Source organism: Callospermophilus lateralis, chromosome 7 (genome assembly GCF_048772815.1).
Source record: "Callospermophilus lateralis isolate mCalLat2 chromosome 7, mCalLat2.hap1, whole genome shotgun sequence".
In the NCBI taxonomy this organism is placed as follows: domain Eukaryota; kingdom Metazoa; phylum Chordata; class Mammalia; order Rodentia; family Sciuridae; genus Callospermophilus; species Callospermophilus lateralis.
Genome location: NC_135311.1, coordinates 111,704,836 through 111,717,872, shown reverse-complemented (window position 1 = coordinate 111,717,872; position 13,037 = coordinate 111,704,836). Strand labels below are relative to the sequence as shown.

The 13,037-nt window shown below is 50.2% G+C and overlaps 2 protein-coding genes across 5 annotated transcripts in view; one reads left to right on the top strand and one right to left on the bottom strand.

The window, feature by feature from the left end:
- Szt2 (SZT2 subunit of KICSTOR complex) overlaps positions 1 to 9,499 on the top strand; it is a 50,478-nt gene extending 40,979 nt beyond the window's left edge. For all 3 annotated transcript variants that reach the window (XM_076860605.2, XM_076860604.2, XM_076860606.2), the window contains 11 exons: positions 97 to 296; positions 2,486 to 2,576; positions 2,788 to 2,868; positions 2,951 to 3,025; positions 5,331 to 5,544; positions 5,907 to 6,060; positions 6,200 to 6,322; positions 6,430 to 6,835; positions 6,942 to 7,058; positions 8,422 to 8,490; positions 8,642 to 9,499. In XM_076860605.2, the coding sequence (XP_076716720.2) occupies positions 97 to 296; positions 2,486 to 2,576; positions 2,788 to 2,868; positions 2,951 to 3,025; positions 5,331 to 5,544; positions 5,907 to 6,060; positions 6,200 to 6,322; positions 6,430 to 6,835; positions 6,942 to 7,058; positions 8,422 to 8,490; positions 8,642 to 8,785 (1,674 nt within the window). In that variant the 3' untranslated portion in view covers positions 8,786 to 9,499. The remainder of the gene's footprint in view (positions 1 to 96; positions 297 to 2,485; positions 2,577 to 2,787; positions 2,869 to 2,950; positions 3,026 to 5,330; positions 5,545 to 5,906; positions 6,061 to 6,199; positions 6,323 to 6,429; positions 6,836 to 6,941; positions 7,059 to 8,421; positions 8,491 to 8,641) is intronic.
- On the bottom strand, positions 9,496 to 12,021 carry Hyi (hydroxypyruvate isomerase (putative)). 2 transcript variants are annotated; one of them, XM_076860607.2, is made up of 8 exons: positions 11,623 to 12,021; positions 11,420 to 11,531; positions 10,596 to 10,710; positions 10,345 to 10,423; positions 10,204 to 10,253; positions 10,030 to 10,099; positions 9,767 to 9,901; positions 9,496 to 9,655 (listed from the first exon to the last, which is right to left on the bottom strand). In XM_076860607.2, exons 1-8 carry the CDS (start codon positions 11,819 to 11,821, stop codon positions 9,582 to 9,584), a joined length of 834 nt encoding a protein of 277 aa, XP_076716722.2. In that variant the 5' UTR covers positions 11,822 to 12,021; the 3' UTR covers positions 9,496 to 9,581. The 2 variants fall into 2 exon arrangements, with proteins under 2 accessions (XP_076716722.2, XP_076716723.2); XM_076860608.2 differs by having other exon boundaries at positions 9,785 to 9,901.
- Between the last annotated feature and the right edge of the window lie 1,016 nt (positions 12,022 to 13,037).

Sequence of the window (13,037 nt, the reverse complement as noted above, 5' to 3'; positions counted from 1 at the left end):
TCCTCATAGATCTGTTTACCCCCACAGTGGCCTTCATTCCTCCACCCCTGCCTGGGTGGTTGACAGTGGGTAGAATCTTCATTTCCACTCCCACAGAGGCGCCATCGCCCTGAGTCAGGGTCTGGGAGTCGAGAGGCTCCCACAAGCTGTGAATCCTTGGATATGCCTCCACCAGGAGCCCGTGAGGAGCCTTGGCTGAAGGAGCTCAGCTTAGCCTTCCTGCAGCAATATGTGCAGTATCTGCAGAGCATAGGCTTTGTGCTGGTTCCACTGCGGCCCCCTTCACCCGCTCGCAGGTGAGCCTGCCCCTCCTTCCCTCTTCATAGCCCTTCCTCTTCACATGGTTCCTACTTTGACAACTTCAACCTTATATATGTTCATCCGACTGGATGGCATGCATACATGAGGATCTTGGACACTCCCATGCAGCCTTCATGCATGTCCTGCAAACCTCATAAAATTCACAGAACTCATGAGCACATCCATACAGAACTGGGTACAGTCTCACTGAGTTTGTGCCCACCCACACCGCATGTGTTTATATGTTTGTTCATATGTTCATACACACATGAATCTCGTATAAATGAGTATCCCTCTCCTCCCATTGGGTTCAGAACCTGAGATCTTTAGTCCTTGTTCCCCTGGGCCCAAAAGCTTCTAATAAGCTTTTGGGTCTAGGTCTCACTGATTTGTGTGCTGGTCATCCTTTTGGCCTCCTGAGATTCAGTGTCCTTTTCTTACCAAGGACATTTGCCTTGGGCCTACTTGCATCACTGTCAGTGACCTGTTCTTGGTCATGTTCTCTCCCTGGCCCTACTGTCAGGTCTCTTAGGAAGGAAGCTTCTTCTCTTACCACCTTCATTTCCCCCTGCACTCACTGGCAGCTCTGTGGCCACATTTCCCATCTTGCATCAGATCTCAGAGTCCTGTTTTTGAGGTCTTCAAGGTCTGTGTTCCCAGTCCCTTCCCAGTGGCTATGTGAGAAAAATGGTCTGTTCACATCCCACACAGTTACTTTTGTGTCTTCATACTTGTAACTTTATCAAGACATTTTCTTGCCCCTCTCCATTTTCAGTTAGATACTTTTATTTATTTGTTTGTTTGTTTGGGGTACTGGGGATTGAATGTAGGGGCTCTTTACCAGCAAGCTACATCCCCATCCCAAGCATCTGTCCCCCAACTTTTTTTTTTTTTTGAAACAAGATCTCACTAAGTGCTAAGGCTGACCTTGAATTTGCAGTCCTTCCGCCTTATCCTCCCCAGTTGCTAAGAATACAGGTGTGAACCACTATACCCAGCTTCTGTTTTTTATATATATATATATATATATATATATATATATATATATATATATATATATATATTTTTTTTTTTTTTTTTTTAAGTATAAAATATACTTCTTTCTTACCCAAGACAACTCCTTGGTCCAGAAAGCCAATTCTGACTCATTGGTGTTTTTGTAACCACCTCTCTTCTTCCCAGGAATACCTCTCTTGTCCAGATACTAGGAAGAGAAGGCCCCTCCTGGGAGCCCCATCCCTGATTCACAGTGGCTGGCTCACTCCTCCACAATCCCAGTGAGGAGTGGCTTAGTGTGGTTCCCTGGACAGCCAGTGCCCAGCTTTAGGAGCTTCTCTAAAAGACTGTAGTTTATACCTCTTTGTTATATCTCTTTGGTTATGAAATCTGAATTTCTTTTTTTTCTTTGTAATGCTGAGGATCAAACCTGGGGTGTAAGTGCTCTACCACTGAGCAATATCCCCAGTCCTCATTTCCTTTTTATAAGACATTAGGTTTAAAAAACAATTTATAGTCAAGCCTTCCTTTCTCACCAATCTTTGATGATCACCAATCACTACTTAAGTCTTATTTCAATTTTTTTGAGGATTAAATGGAACATTTTGTCTCCAGTGACCCAAGTTTTGACCCCCAGCAAGAGTTCTGGCAGTTTATGCCTGCTTGGTATAAATAAATGAGACCCTTTCTGTTTTGTCCACTGTCCTTTCCTTCTTCTCATCTCCCCTTGCTTCCCAATTAAGAATAAAGAACAGTAGGCTTATGAAATGCTGGGACCACCATTCTCTAATCAAAAGAGAACAACTCTTCCCTCTGAGAAGAGAGTTCTTAATAAGGACATCAAGCATCTCCTTGAATTTTCCTAATGAAGTCTTAGGCTTCATCTTCCTCCTCCCTTTTGTGTTCTCCCCTCCTCTCCACTAGTAGAGAACCAGGATGTGCTCCCCTCCCCATGAAGCACAATTCACTCACCCATAGAGCAACAGCAGCTATGGAGAGCTTTGCCCTGCAGTCTAGACCTGGACTCCAGGCCCAGTCTTGTCACTTGCTCACTGTGGGACCCTGAGCAGGTCCCCTTTCTGAGCCTGTTTCATTTCCTACAAAACAGTTCCATGTAAAATGGTCTGCTAACAATAATCCTTCACCCCCTAGCCTGCTTCAACCCCTTGCCTTTCTCTGTTTCCTACAGCACCAGCCGGCTGCGTGCCATGGCTGTCCTTGGAACAGAAAGTCGAGGCTCCTTCTCCTGCCCAAAAACCAAGACTGAGGGGAGCCCCAAGGTAACTCAGTTTCATATAATCTTGCAGTTAGCAAGTGTCAACAACCCTGGATTATTTCTCCAAGGCACCAGATTAGTGGCCCTGAGAATGGTCTGAGGTTGCTGACCCCAGACTGACACCACTAAAGTCAGGGACCCAAAGGACTTCTATCCTGCTGGTTGGTTCAAGGCTGCTGAGCCTCCAACACTTGCCCCCCTTTTCCTTCCTTCAGAGTTCTGGCTCTCCAGTCACTACCTACCACCTGCAGCGTGCGCTACCTGGAGGCATCATCCTCATGGAGTTAACTTTCCAGGTGAGCATGGGGAATCACTGAGTGGAAAGAACCAAACCCACCTGTCTCTCACTCACCTGACTCCATCTTACTCTCTCTGCAGGGCTGTTACTTCTGTGTCAAACAGTTTGCCTTGGAATGTTCCCGAATCCCAATGGGGCAGGCTGTCAACTCTCAGGTATGTGAGAGGGACCAAGGTAGGTGATGGACAATGCTTAGGCATAGTCAGTGCAGCCTCAACAATGTACTGTGGGCAGCATGGCTCCATGATCTATCTAGTGGGTAATAAAAATAATGTAGCAGGCAGGCTGGCCCAGTAATTGATCTGGTGCCCTAGCCTGGCTACGTCTGGTCATTCTGCATTCTGGTGCTGTGACTGAACCACCTACCAGTGTAACCCTGGGTAGTCCAGTACTGCATCCAGCCACAGCACCAAGGCAGAAGGCAGTCTATGATCTTCTGGCACTAACAGTAGCTACCACAGTGGTCATGCATAACTGTGGATAGCTGAACAATAAGGACATTTGAGCACAGTGGGTAGGTCAGTGCCATGCACCATCCTGGTCTAATCTAGAGATGGAGACAGCCTGGCATTGTCTGTATGTCACTAACACTGCAAATGAGGACCATAGTTCTGACCCACACAGTGTACCCCTGGCACTTAAGTTGTTATTTATATCCCTGCCAGTCTGCCTCCAAGCCAGACCTCTGTATCTCAGGAGAGCCAAGCACTCACTCAGGAATGCTCACAGAGTTGGGTATCAGGTGAGGTCAGGGACCTGGAGCCCTTGCTGTGTTTAGTTAGTTCAGCTCCTCAGGTTTCCAGGAATGCCATTCTAGGGCCTTGCCTAGTATTTACCTTTCTGAAGGATTAGGATCTGAAGGGTCCAGTTCAGAGAGCATAGACTTCTCTCCATTGTGTGGGGCTCATATTGGCAGCTCATATCGAGCTGTAGATGGTTGCCTTTGATTTATGTGTGAATACCGGGTCACTGAAGATCACAGGATAATGTGACTCAGAAAAAAGCATGGTACATTTATTTGCAAGAAACTGCTTGGGCCAGAGTGCTCAGAAGGGAAGTATGCATGGGCTTCTTGACCTCCCTGTGGAATTGAAAGGAAAGACCCACCCCATTACTTTCCTGAGCTTCCTTCTGGCTTCAGTGTCCCCTGATCTCCCTCCAGCTATGCCTTCTCTTATCTAACACTGCCCAGGTTTCTAAGTTGCTTCATGATTATCATTGTCCATGAAATGCTTAGTGTATATACTAGGTAAAAACAATATTTCTCTAGATAAGGAGACAGGTTCATAGAGGATTGTCCCTGGACACACAGCTCATCAGAGGCACTGTTGGGGTTGAAATCTCAGCTCTCCTTGTTTGTTTCATCACACTAGCTGTAATTCAGGAGCTTCTCTAAAAGAAGCTCATTATCTCCATGGCAGGTGAGGAAACTGAAGCACAGAGAGATTGTGACTATGCAAGGTCATACAACTAGTCTTGAATCCTACAGTCATTTGTTTCCTGCCCTATTAACTCATAAGCCCAGTGCCCCCAGAGTGGCTAGGTACATTCTGCCATGCCAGCACCACACATCCAGTTTTTAACAGTTATGTTGATTTCCACCAAGACTCATACCCGTTTCATGTCTCAGCCTGCCTTCCTTCTTCCATCAGTGGTTCATTCACAGGCAGGCAGGCAGGCCTAGCCTTAGCAATTGCCACCCCCACCCCAACAGATCAGGATACCTATCCCACCTGGGGAAGTGTTCCAGAGAAAGCTTGAAGAGCAAGTAGGAGTTAGCCAGGTTGGGTTCAGGGAGAACAGCCTTCTCAGTGAAGGGCACACAGGTACAAAGTGTAGAGGAGGCTAGACTCTGGTGAGGTCTAGGATACTGAGTAAAAAGACCCAGCCTCTCAGAATGGTTCTAGAGTGATAATATAGTATTAAAAACTGAGAATAAGGGCTGGGGTTGTGGCTCAGTGGTAAAGTGCTTGTTTAGCATGTGTTCAGTCTTCAGCACCACATACAAAAATAATAAAGGTCCAACAATAACAACAACAAAATGAGAATAAATCAGGTGTAGTCCCAGCTACTCAGGGGACTGGGGCAAGAGGATCATTTGAGCCTAAGAGTTCAAGACCAGCCTGGCAACATAGGGAAATCCTGCCTCAAAGAATGTAGCGGGCAGTCTGGCCCAGTGATTGATCTGGTCCCATAGCCTGGCTACGTCAGTGGTCATTCTGCATTCTGGTGCTGTGACTGAACCACCTACCAGTGTAACCCTGGGTAGTCCAGTACTGCATCCAGCCACAGCAGTACTGGGTTTCCCCTAGAAGCTGTTCTGGCAGAGGGATTTCTGTGAGGCCCACAGTAACAGAGGGAATCTGTCAAGCTTCCTCTTCTCCAGAAGGAGGGAAATATGAATTGGGCAGCCTGTCCTGCCACATGCTAATAGCTTGTTTCCTGCTGCTGCCTCCCCAGCTGTCCATGCTATTCACAGAGGAGTGTGACAAGGTGCGGGACCTGATGCACGTGCACTCCTTCAGCTATGACTTCCACCTGCGCCTTGTGCACCAGCATGTGCTGGGTGCCCACCTGGTGCTGCGGCATGGCTACCACCTCACCACCTTCCTGCGACACTTCTTGGCCCACCACCCTGATGGACCCCACTTTGGCCGCAATCATATTTACCAAGGTTGGTGCCCAAGAGCAAGCCAATGAACCCCAAAATGATCAGGCCACAAGGTGTCTCCAGGGCTGGTAGAACCATCTGCCAGGGCAAGTGGTCCCCTATTGTTAATTGCCCGTATCATTCATCCTATGTCCCCGTTTCTATTCTGGGTCTGTCATATCAAAGTTAGGCCCAATGTCATGTGTACCCTGCCCTCTGTTCTGAGTCTCTTTTCATCCTATCTCAATGTTCCATAGAAACTCAGAGCTCCCCAGGAAGGCAGAGCCATTCTGCCAGTTAGCCCTAGCAACTGCCACCCCCACCCCACTAGATCAGAGTGCCTGTCCCAGGCTTAGTGTCTGCTGTCTTTGTGACCTTCCCCTTAGGGACACTGGAGCTTCCCACACCACTCATTGCTGCCCACCAACTGTACAACTATGTGGCTGATCATGCAAGCTCTTACCACATGAAGCCACTACGTATGGCCCGGCCAGGGGGCCCAGAACATAATGAATATGCCCTAGTGTCAGCATGGCACAGGTAAGACTGGAAACACACTATGTTGTGGCTGAGGTTGGGGTCACACTCACAAATAGGGAGACCTGTGTTTTCTTGGACATAAAGGTGGGGTTGGTTTCATTAGCATCTCATTGACGTCTTCCCCACCCCCACTGCACAGCTCTGGCTCCTACCTAGATTCTGAGGGACTTCGCCACCAGGATGACTTTGATGTGTCTCTGCTCGTCTGTCACTGTGCTGCACCCTTTGAGGAGCAAGGAGAAGCTGAGCGGCATGTTCTGCGGTCAGCAGATCCCTCACTTTGAACATGCCCCTTTCCCAGCTGCCTCCTGCTCCTGCCCTGTGTGTGTCTTGCTGTGACCCCCCACTCTCCTGCCCTCCCCAAACCAGGCTGCAGTTCTTCGTGGTGCTCACCAGCCAACGAGAACTCTTCCCCAGACTCACTGCTGACATGCGCCGGTTCCGGAAGCCACCCAGACTGCCCCCTGAGCCAGAGGCTCCTGGGAGCTCAGCTGGTAGCCCTGGGGAAACCTCAGGGCTTGTCCTAGTCCCAGGGCCAGCTCCTTTGTTCCCACCACTGGCTGCAGAGGTGGGCATGGCCCGGGCACGGCTGGCTCAGCTGGTCCGGCTGGCTGGTGGGCACTGCCGTCGGGACACCCTCTGGAAGCGCCTCTTCTTGCTGGAGCCACCAGGACCTGACCGGCTAAGGCTTGGGGGGCGCCTGGCCCTGGCAGAGCTGGAAGAGCTCCTAGAGGCAGTCCATGCCAAATCTATTGGAGACATTGACCCCCAGCTGGTAAGAGACTGGACTCCAGAAATTCCAAAGACAGCCAGGGTAAGAGGGTAAAGGAGTCTTAGGAGATTCAGAAACAGTGTATTCAGAGCTGTGGACCCTCTCCCAGGACTGCTTCCTGTCCATGACGGTCTCCTGGTACCAGAGCCTGATCAAGGTTCTCCTGAGCCGTTTCCCCCAGAGCTGTCGCCATTTCCAGAGCCCAGATTTGGGAACTCAGTACCTGGTAAGTTCCCTTGACCCTCCTCCAAAAGGAGAATCATAACAGAAATCCTCATCAGAGATGACATATGTCCCCCTCAAGGGGCTTAGCCAGACTGCATAAGCTCTTCCCTAGAGTAAGACCTAGATGGAATATGACTACACAGATACATGTAAAACCCTTGAGCATTTATCCCCAGCATGTGATTTGCAGAGAATTAACTAAGAGCTTTGCCTTCAACGGCTCACCAAGAACACACACCTGGGCTTGAAATTCTGAGGACCAAGCTCTAGAATTGGCAACCCAAGGAGCTCTCAGAAATTCATCAGTGATTGGTCTTGGAGTCTGGAGTCCCAGAGGGAATCTGGGCTTTAACACCTGGTTACTCAAAGTGTGATCCTCAGATCAGCAGTGTCAGCATCACCTGGGAGTTTGCTGAAAAGCAGATGGCACCCTCACACACACACACTCAAATCTGCATCTTAGCAGTATCCCCAGGTGATGTGTACATGATAAAGTCTGAAAGCACAGCTGTAAAGGACAGGTAGGGAGAAAAGCACTACTGTGGTGGGTACGTGCCTAGGGAATTACAGAGACTAACCAGATGGGCCCAGTGAGAACTGTGGTTCAGGAGACGAGACATTCAAGAAAAGGCTGCAAGTGAGAAAGTAGGCATCAGAGCCTAGTGAGGGGCCCTGCAACATGGTGCTTGTGGCGAGGAGTCACGTCTTGAGTGTCATCCAGAAACCAAGGTCCATCAGGACAAGGCTGCAGTGGTATAGGTGGGTATGGGCATTTAGGGTGCTCCTGCAGTGTTGGGAATGCTGAAGCAGAAGTGGGTTTGAAAAAAGGGTAATGAGCTCAGCCTGGGCCAAGTTGAGCCAGGGACCTTCACTGTCTAGAGGTGTGTGGATCAGGGATTGCACTCAGGAGAGAGACCTAGGCAGCATCCATGTGAACAAGTGGTATGAAGCCTTGCAGGGAGGAGAAATCACCCAGGGGTGTATCCCAAAGCCAAGTGTTAGGGAGCACCTGGACATTAAGGGATAGTTCCAAGGGTGGGATCAGAGATAAGAGACCCAGGACAGGAAGTAAGGAGGAGGCATCGTGCCAAGGATCATGAATTCTCCCTTGCTGGTTGGCTTCAGTGTGCCAAGCTCTGTACAGGGCCTCTAGAATCATTTTGAGGAGGGTGAGACAGGCTGATTGGCAGGCCATTGAGCATGTGGACTGAGATTCAGTAAAGACAGGTCCAGCTGGGCTTGGGCATGGTGTAGAAGGCCTTTCCTCTTCCTGCCATCTCCACAGGATGCCCTGCAGGAGGTAAGCACCCCACCCCCGAGTGAGACAAACCTCACTCCCCACCTCACATCATCTGTCACTACAGGTTGTGCTGAATCAGAAGTTCACTGACTGTTTTGTGCTAGTGTTTCTGGACTCCCACTTGGGAAAGACGGTGAGAACCGGGACTTTGTGTCAGCCCAGTGGGAGGCTGTACTCCTGATGATCACCTCAGAGCCTACTGAGGTTGGGGTGCCCACTCTTCCTGAGCCCTTCTCCCTGTCCTTTTCTGTGGCCTTCTCTCACCCTTATCATGTTCCCCACAGTCTCTGACAGTGGTTTTCCGAGAGCCCTTCCCAGTACAGCCTCAGGACAGCGAGAGTCCCCCTGCCCAGCTGGTCTCCACCTACCACCACTTAGAGTCCGTCATCAATACAGCCTGTTTCACCCTCTGGACCCGCCTTCTCTGAGGAAGTGGACCACTGGATGCCACTGTACATTGAATCATGAATCTGTAAGATTGCCCACCTGAGGCATGACTAATCAGCCCTCTCAGGCCCCAGGGCTAACTTGCACACTGAGCGACACCAAAGGCTTTGTGAATACTTCTGGGGATTTACTGCTGCAGCCTGGCAGCAGGGACTACCTTCCCCAAACACTCGTAGCTGCTGACCAGCCCAGGACTCTAGGGGGTAAGGTCAACTCCCTAAAGCACCCATCCCCTCTCAGACTCCTTAGACCTTCTCCTGTCTACCTGTTAGAGTCTTGGGAATTCTGCACAGCAGGTAATAAGCACTCACCCCTTAAGCTCTGCCAGAATCCTGCCTCCCACTATGGTCACTGTTAGCCACCTGCCCCCCTCAGCCTTCTGGTCTTCATTCCCACTTGGATATCACTGCCAGACATTGCTATTGAGATGAAACCTTGATTCCTATCTGAAATCTGCCTTTGAAGCACATGTGACCAGCATCAAGCTCCTTTACTCTTGGACCCTGGTTCCTCACTTGTAAGTGAGGAGGAAGGCTCAAAATCTCTCCTTTTCCCACAGCAACTCTGGCACCCACTGGAAGATTTGAGCATGAGCTGTGTGTCCCTTCTCAATGGGAGGGTAGCAACTCAAAGAGACTGAAGCATTAGACACTGTGTGTCCTCTACCCCATAACATACACATATGAAAATGTTCAGTAAGTTGTCTTTAATTCAAAGAAGACGACTCGGGGTGCTCACTCATTGCTCCAGAGAGGCATGTGGATAGTGTGCAGGACCTCACTGGACAACCCGTGGGTGGCCCCGCTTATCCCAGTATGAACGCAGCCAACTCAGACCCTCTACTGTGTCTCCTGTAGGGAAAGGGAGGCAGTGGCATCTCAACTTACCAAGAGAAAAATAGCCCCTGTCCAATACCTGTCCCTCTAGAGACTTCTTCCCCAGGGCCACACCTGGAACCTCACCTTGAGGCCGATACTCACAGCCCACAAAGCCTTGGTAGCCTTCATCTTCCAGCAGCTGGAACAGATAGGGGAAATGCAGCTCTCCAGGGCTCCCTGGCTCCCCTCGGCCAGGGACCTGTGCCACCTGTACATGCCCTAGGGACAGATGTGGAAAGACATGGGGCCAGGCTCCTGTTGAGGCCTAAGAGACAGAGACAGGGGTGGACAGGCAAAGGAAGCAGCCCTGCAGATGAAGAAGGTGCAAAGGAAGGGAGCCCTCTCACCAATGATAGGCAGGAATTCCCGAATGTTTCCCGTCAGGTTCCCATCCATGATCTGCCAGTGGAATATATCCTGGGGAAGAGAATACTATATAGTTGGACCTCTCAGGTGTCTCCCACCATTTTTCTTATATTTGGAGAACAGACTCTCAGAAGCACCCCCTTCCTCCCACTCACCATTTGTAATTGGAGGTTGGGTCTTCCAACCTTCTGTAAGATGGCAGCCGCTGGGAAAGAAGCCAGGGAGGGGAGCCATTAGACTCATGGAGACCATAGGAATCAAAAGGAATGGGAGGAGGAACAAGGCTGGATTCCTACCCTGCTGGGGTGTATCCAGGAAGTACTGGGGGTCAGTGATACGCGTATTAATGGGCTCCAGCAGTCCCACGAGGTTCTCCTGGCACCATATTGGATTCTGTGAATAGGACTCCTTCCCAAGTTTGTTCTCCATCAACCACTGGCCAGCACACCTGTCAGTCGGACCTGGGCAGGTGCTCACCCTTGTGCCTCATCTCTCCTCACTGTGCACCTCTCTCCCTACACACATGTAAATGCATATTTCCACTTACCTGAGCCAAAACTCCAGCTGCATACCTGAGGTTCTCCAGAAAAACTGTCTCCATCTCACCCGTGACTGCTGCTCGGTCAGCCCCCTGTGGTACTCTGCCAGCCATCAGGTGGATCCTATAAGGAAAATGGGACTAGAAGCTTCATGCTATTAGTTCCCTGTACACCTCCTCCCAGATGCCTTCTGACCATGCTGACCCTCAACCATCCCTCCAGGTCTGTGGTCCATACCACCCTGGTGGGGGGGTTCAAGCATCCCCTCATCCTCAGGCACTCCTGTGTCAGCCCAAGGTCAAGTCTTTTCCGAGATGCCATCTTAAGGTCAACCCATCATTCTGCCACAGGAACCTCAAGTCTTCACCTAACTCCTGTACTTTCAACTTCTCCTTTCCCTTGGCCTTCCCCTCAGCCTGTAAACATATTTGATTCTCAGTATTTTAAAATGATTTTGACCTTTGCCCTTCTTGGGCATTCCATGCTGCCTGTCAACTTCCTTTCTATAGCTACCTGTAAGCAACTTTCTCTAAACCCAGTCAGGGTTAGGTGCCCACCCTGTTCCCACAGCTTTCTTGTCCTTCATTGGATCCCAGGCTATATTTAAGTTGCTATCTCCCTGTCAGACTGAGCTCCCAGCATGGGATCGGGGCACGGATGTGCATGAAAGCATGGCAAACAGAAAAATACACAAACACAATTTACAAAAGACCAACTAGAGGGCTGGAGAAGGGCCAGTGGGCCCAGGCTCCTAAGTCCCGGCATCTCAGAACTGGCGACCTCTTCTCTGACCCTGACTCTACGGTCTTGGGAGGGGGATAGAGCGGGATACCTAGGACAGCCCAGAGCCTTGGCGTACAGCACAGCCTGCTCCAGCCCTTCTCGGAAGGCCGCCTGTCTCCCGGGGACGGCCCCCAGCCCCATTTCCCTCTTCTCCTGGTCTCCTGCGGAGAAAACGGGCCTCAGTTCTAGCTCAGGGACCCCGTGCTTCCCACGCCGCGCGCCGCTCCGGCCGCCTTCGGCCCCCGGACTCACCCGGGGGCGTGTTGATCAATACCAGCTGCAGCCCCGCTGCCCGCGCGGAGCGCGCCAGAGCCTCGGGCGGCTCCGCATACGGCCAGGCCACTTCGGCGGCCTCGAAGCCCGAGCTGCCCGCAGCCCGCAATCGCGCAGGGAGGTCGGGGAGTTCCGGGAACAGCCAAGACAGATTGGCGGAGAAGCGTAGCGGAGCCATGCTGCAGCGACAGACCAGACCGTGTCCGCGAGCCTCCGGAAGGCGGAAGGCCGGCGGGCGGCGCCAGCGTTCCCTGGGCTGGCCTTCCGAATCCGCGGGTGTGGGTCTGCGGTTAGAAAAGCAACGTGTTGGAACCTGCGACAATGCAGAAAAGGACCTTTTTCCACTGGAGAAGAGGAAGGGCGAGGAGAGGGGGAGGCCGAGAGGCCGCGCGCGCCCCCTGGACTGGGAGCCGGGAAGGAGCCGTCCCAGGCCAGGTTAAAATGAAGGAACGCGGGCTTTAAAAAAAAAAAAAAAAATCTGCTAATTAAGAAAGAAATGAAAGTTATGACCAAATAAAGAACTATTATACCACCAGGTATCACACCACTAACCCCTTAACTATCCCTTACAAATTAAAAAGTAAATGTGCATTTTTCTTAGAAAATTCTGATCATGTTTTATATGCAGTTATATAGCCTTTTTGTCCTTTGCAATATCTTGTGGGTATTTTCTGTGTTCTTCAATAGTCTTCAGTAATTTCATTAAGCTGCTCATTGTTGCATACCTAAACAGCCCATAAATATCATGCTACTCCATTGATAGACATTGTGTGTGCTATACCAGCACTTTAATGAACCTCTTGGTCCCCATTTCTGAATCTTTTTTTAAAGATTCCTTTTCTAGGCATGTCCATCACAGTGTTTGTCCTCAGTTTTTGTCCTTTATAAGGGAAACTGACACACCACTGGTCAGCAGCTATGGGCTGGCTATCTTCTAATATTAGCCCTGCTGATTTGGGCCAAGGGAGGGACACCTGATCCAAGAGCAACCAATCCACAGACAGATGGAATAACTCTTACTTAAATAGTTTGGAAAGGTAATCTGGCCAATCAGATTCCCCTATGGAGAGTTCAAATAAGGAAAAACATATTTAAGAAGTAATGTTGCAGCAGATGACTGGGGTTGTAAAAACTGGACAAGCAGGAGTTAGATGGTAGAGAAAAGATAGAGCAGAGAGGAGGCTAACAGTTCTAAGGGAAAAAGCAGCACACTGAGAATCCCCTGCTGTTCCAGGGCAGCCCAAACCCACACCTGCTCCTAGGTCTGTGCAATTCCCAAGGTTAGGATGTTCCCACTTTTCTGGGTTCCCTCATCTAATTAGCCTCTTGGTGTTTTCTGAAATAATTTGAGTGAATACACTTTCATCTATGATAACCTACTGGGCACACTCTTA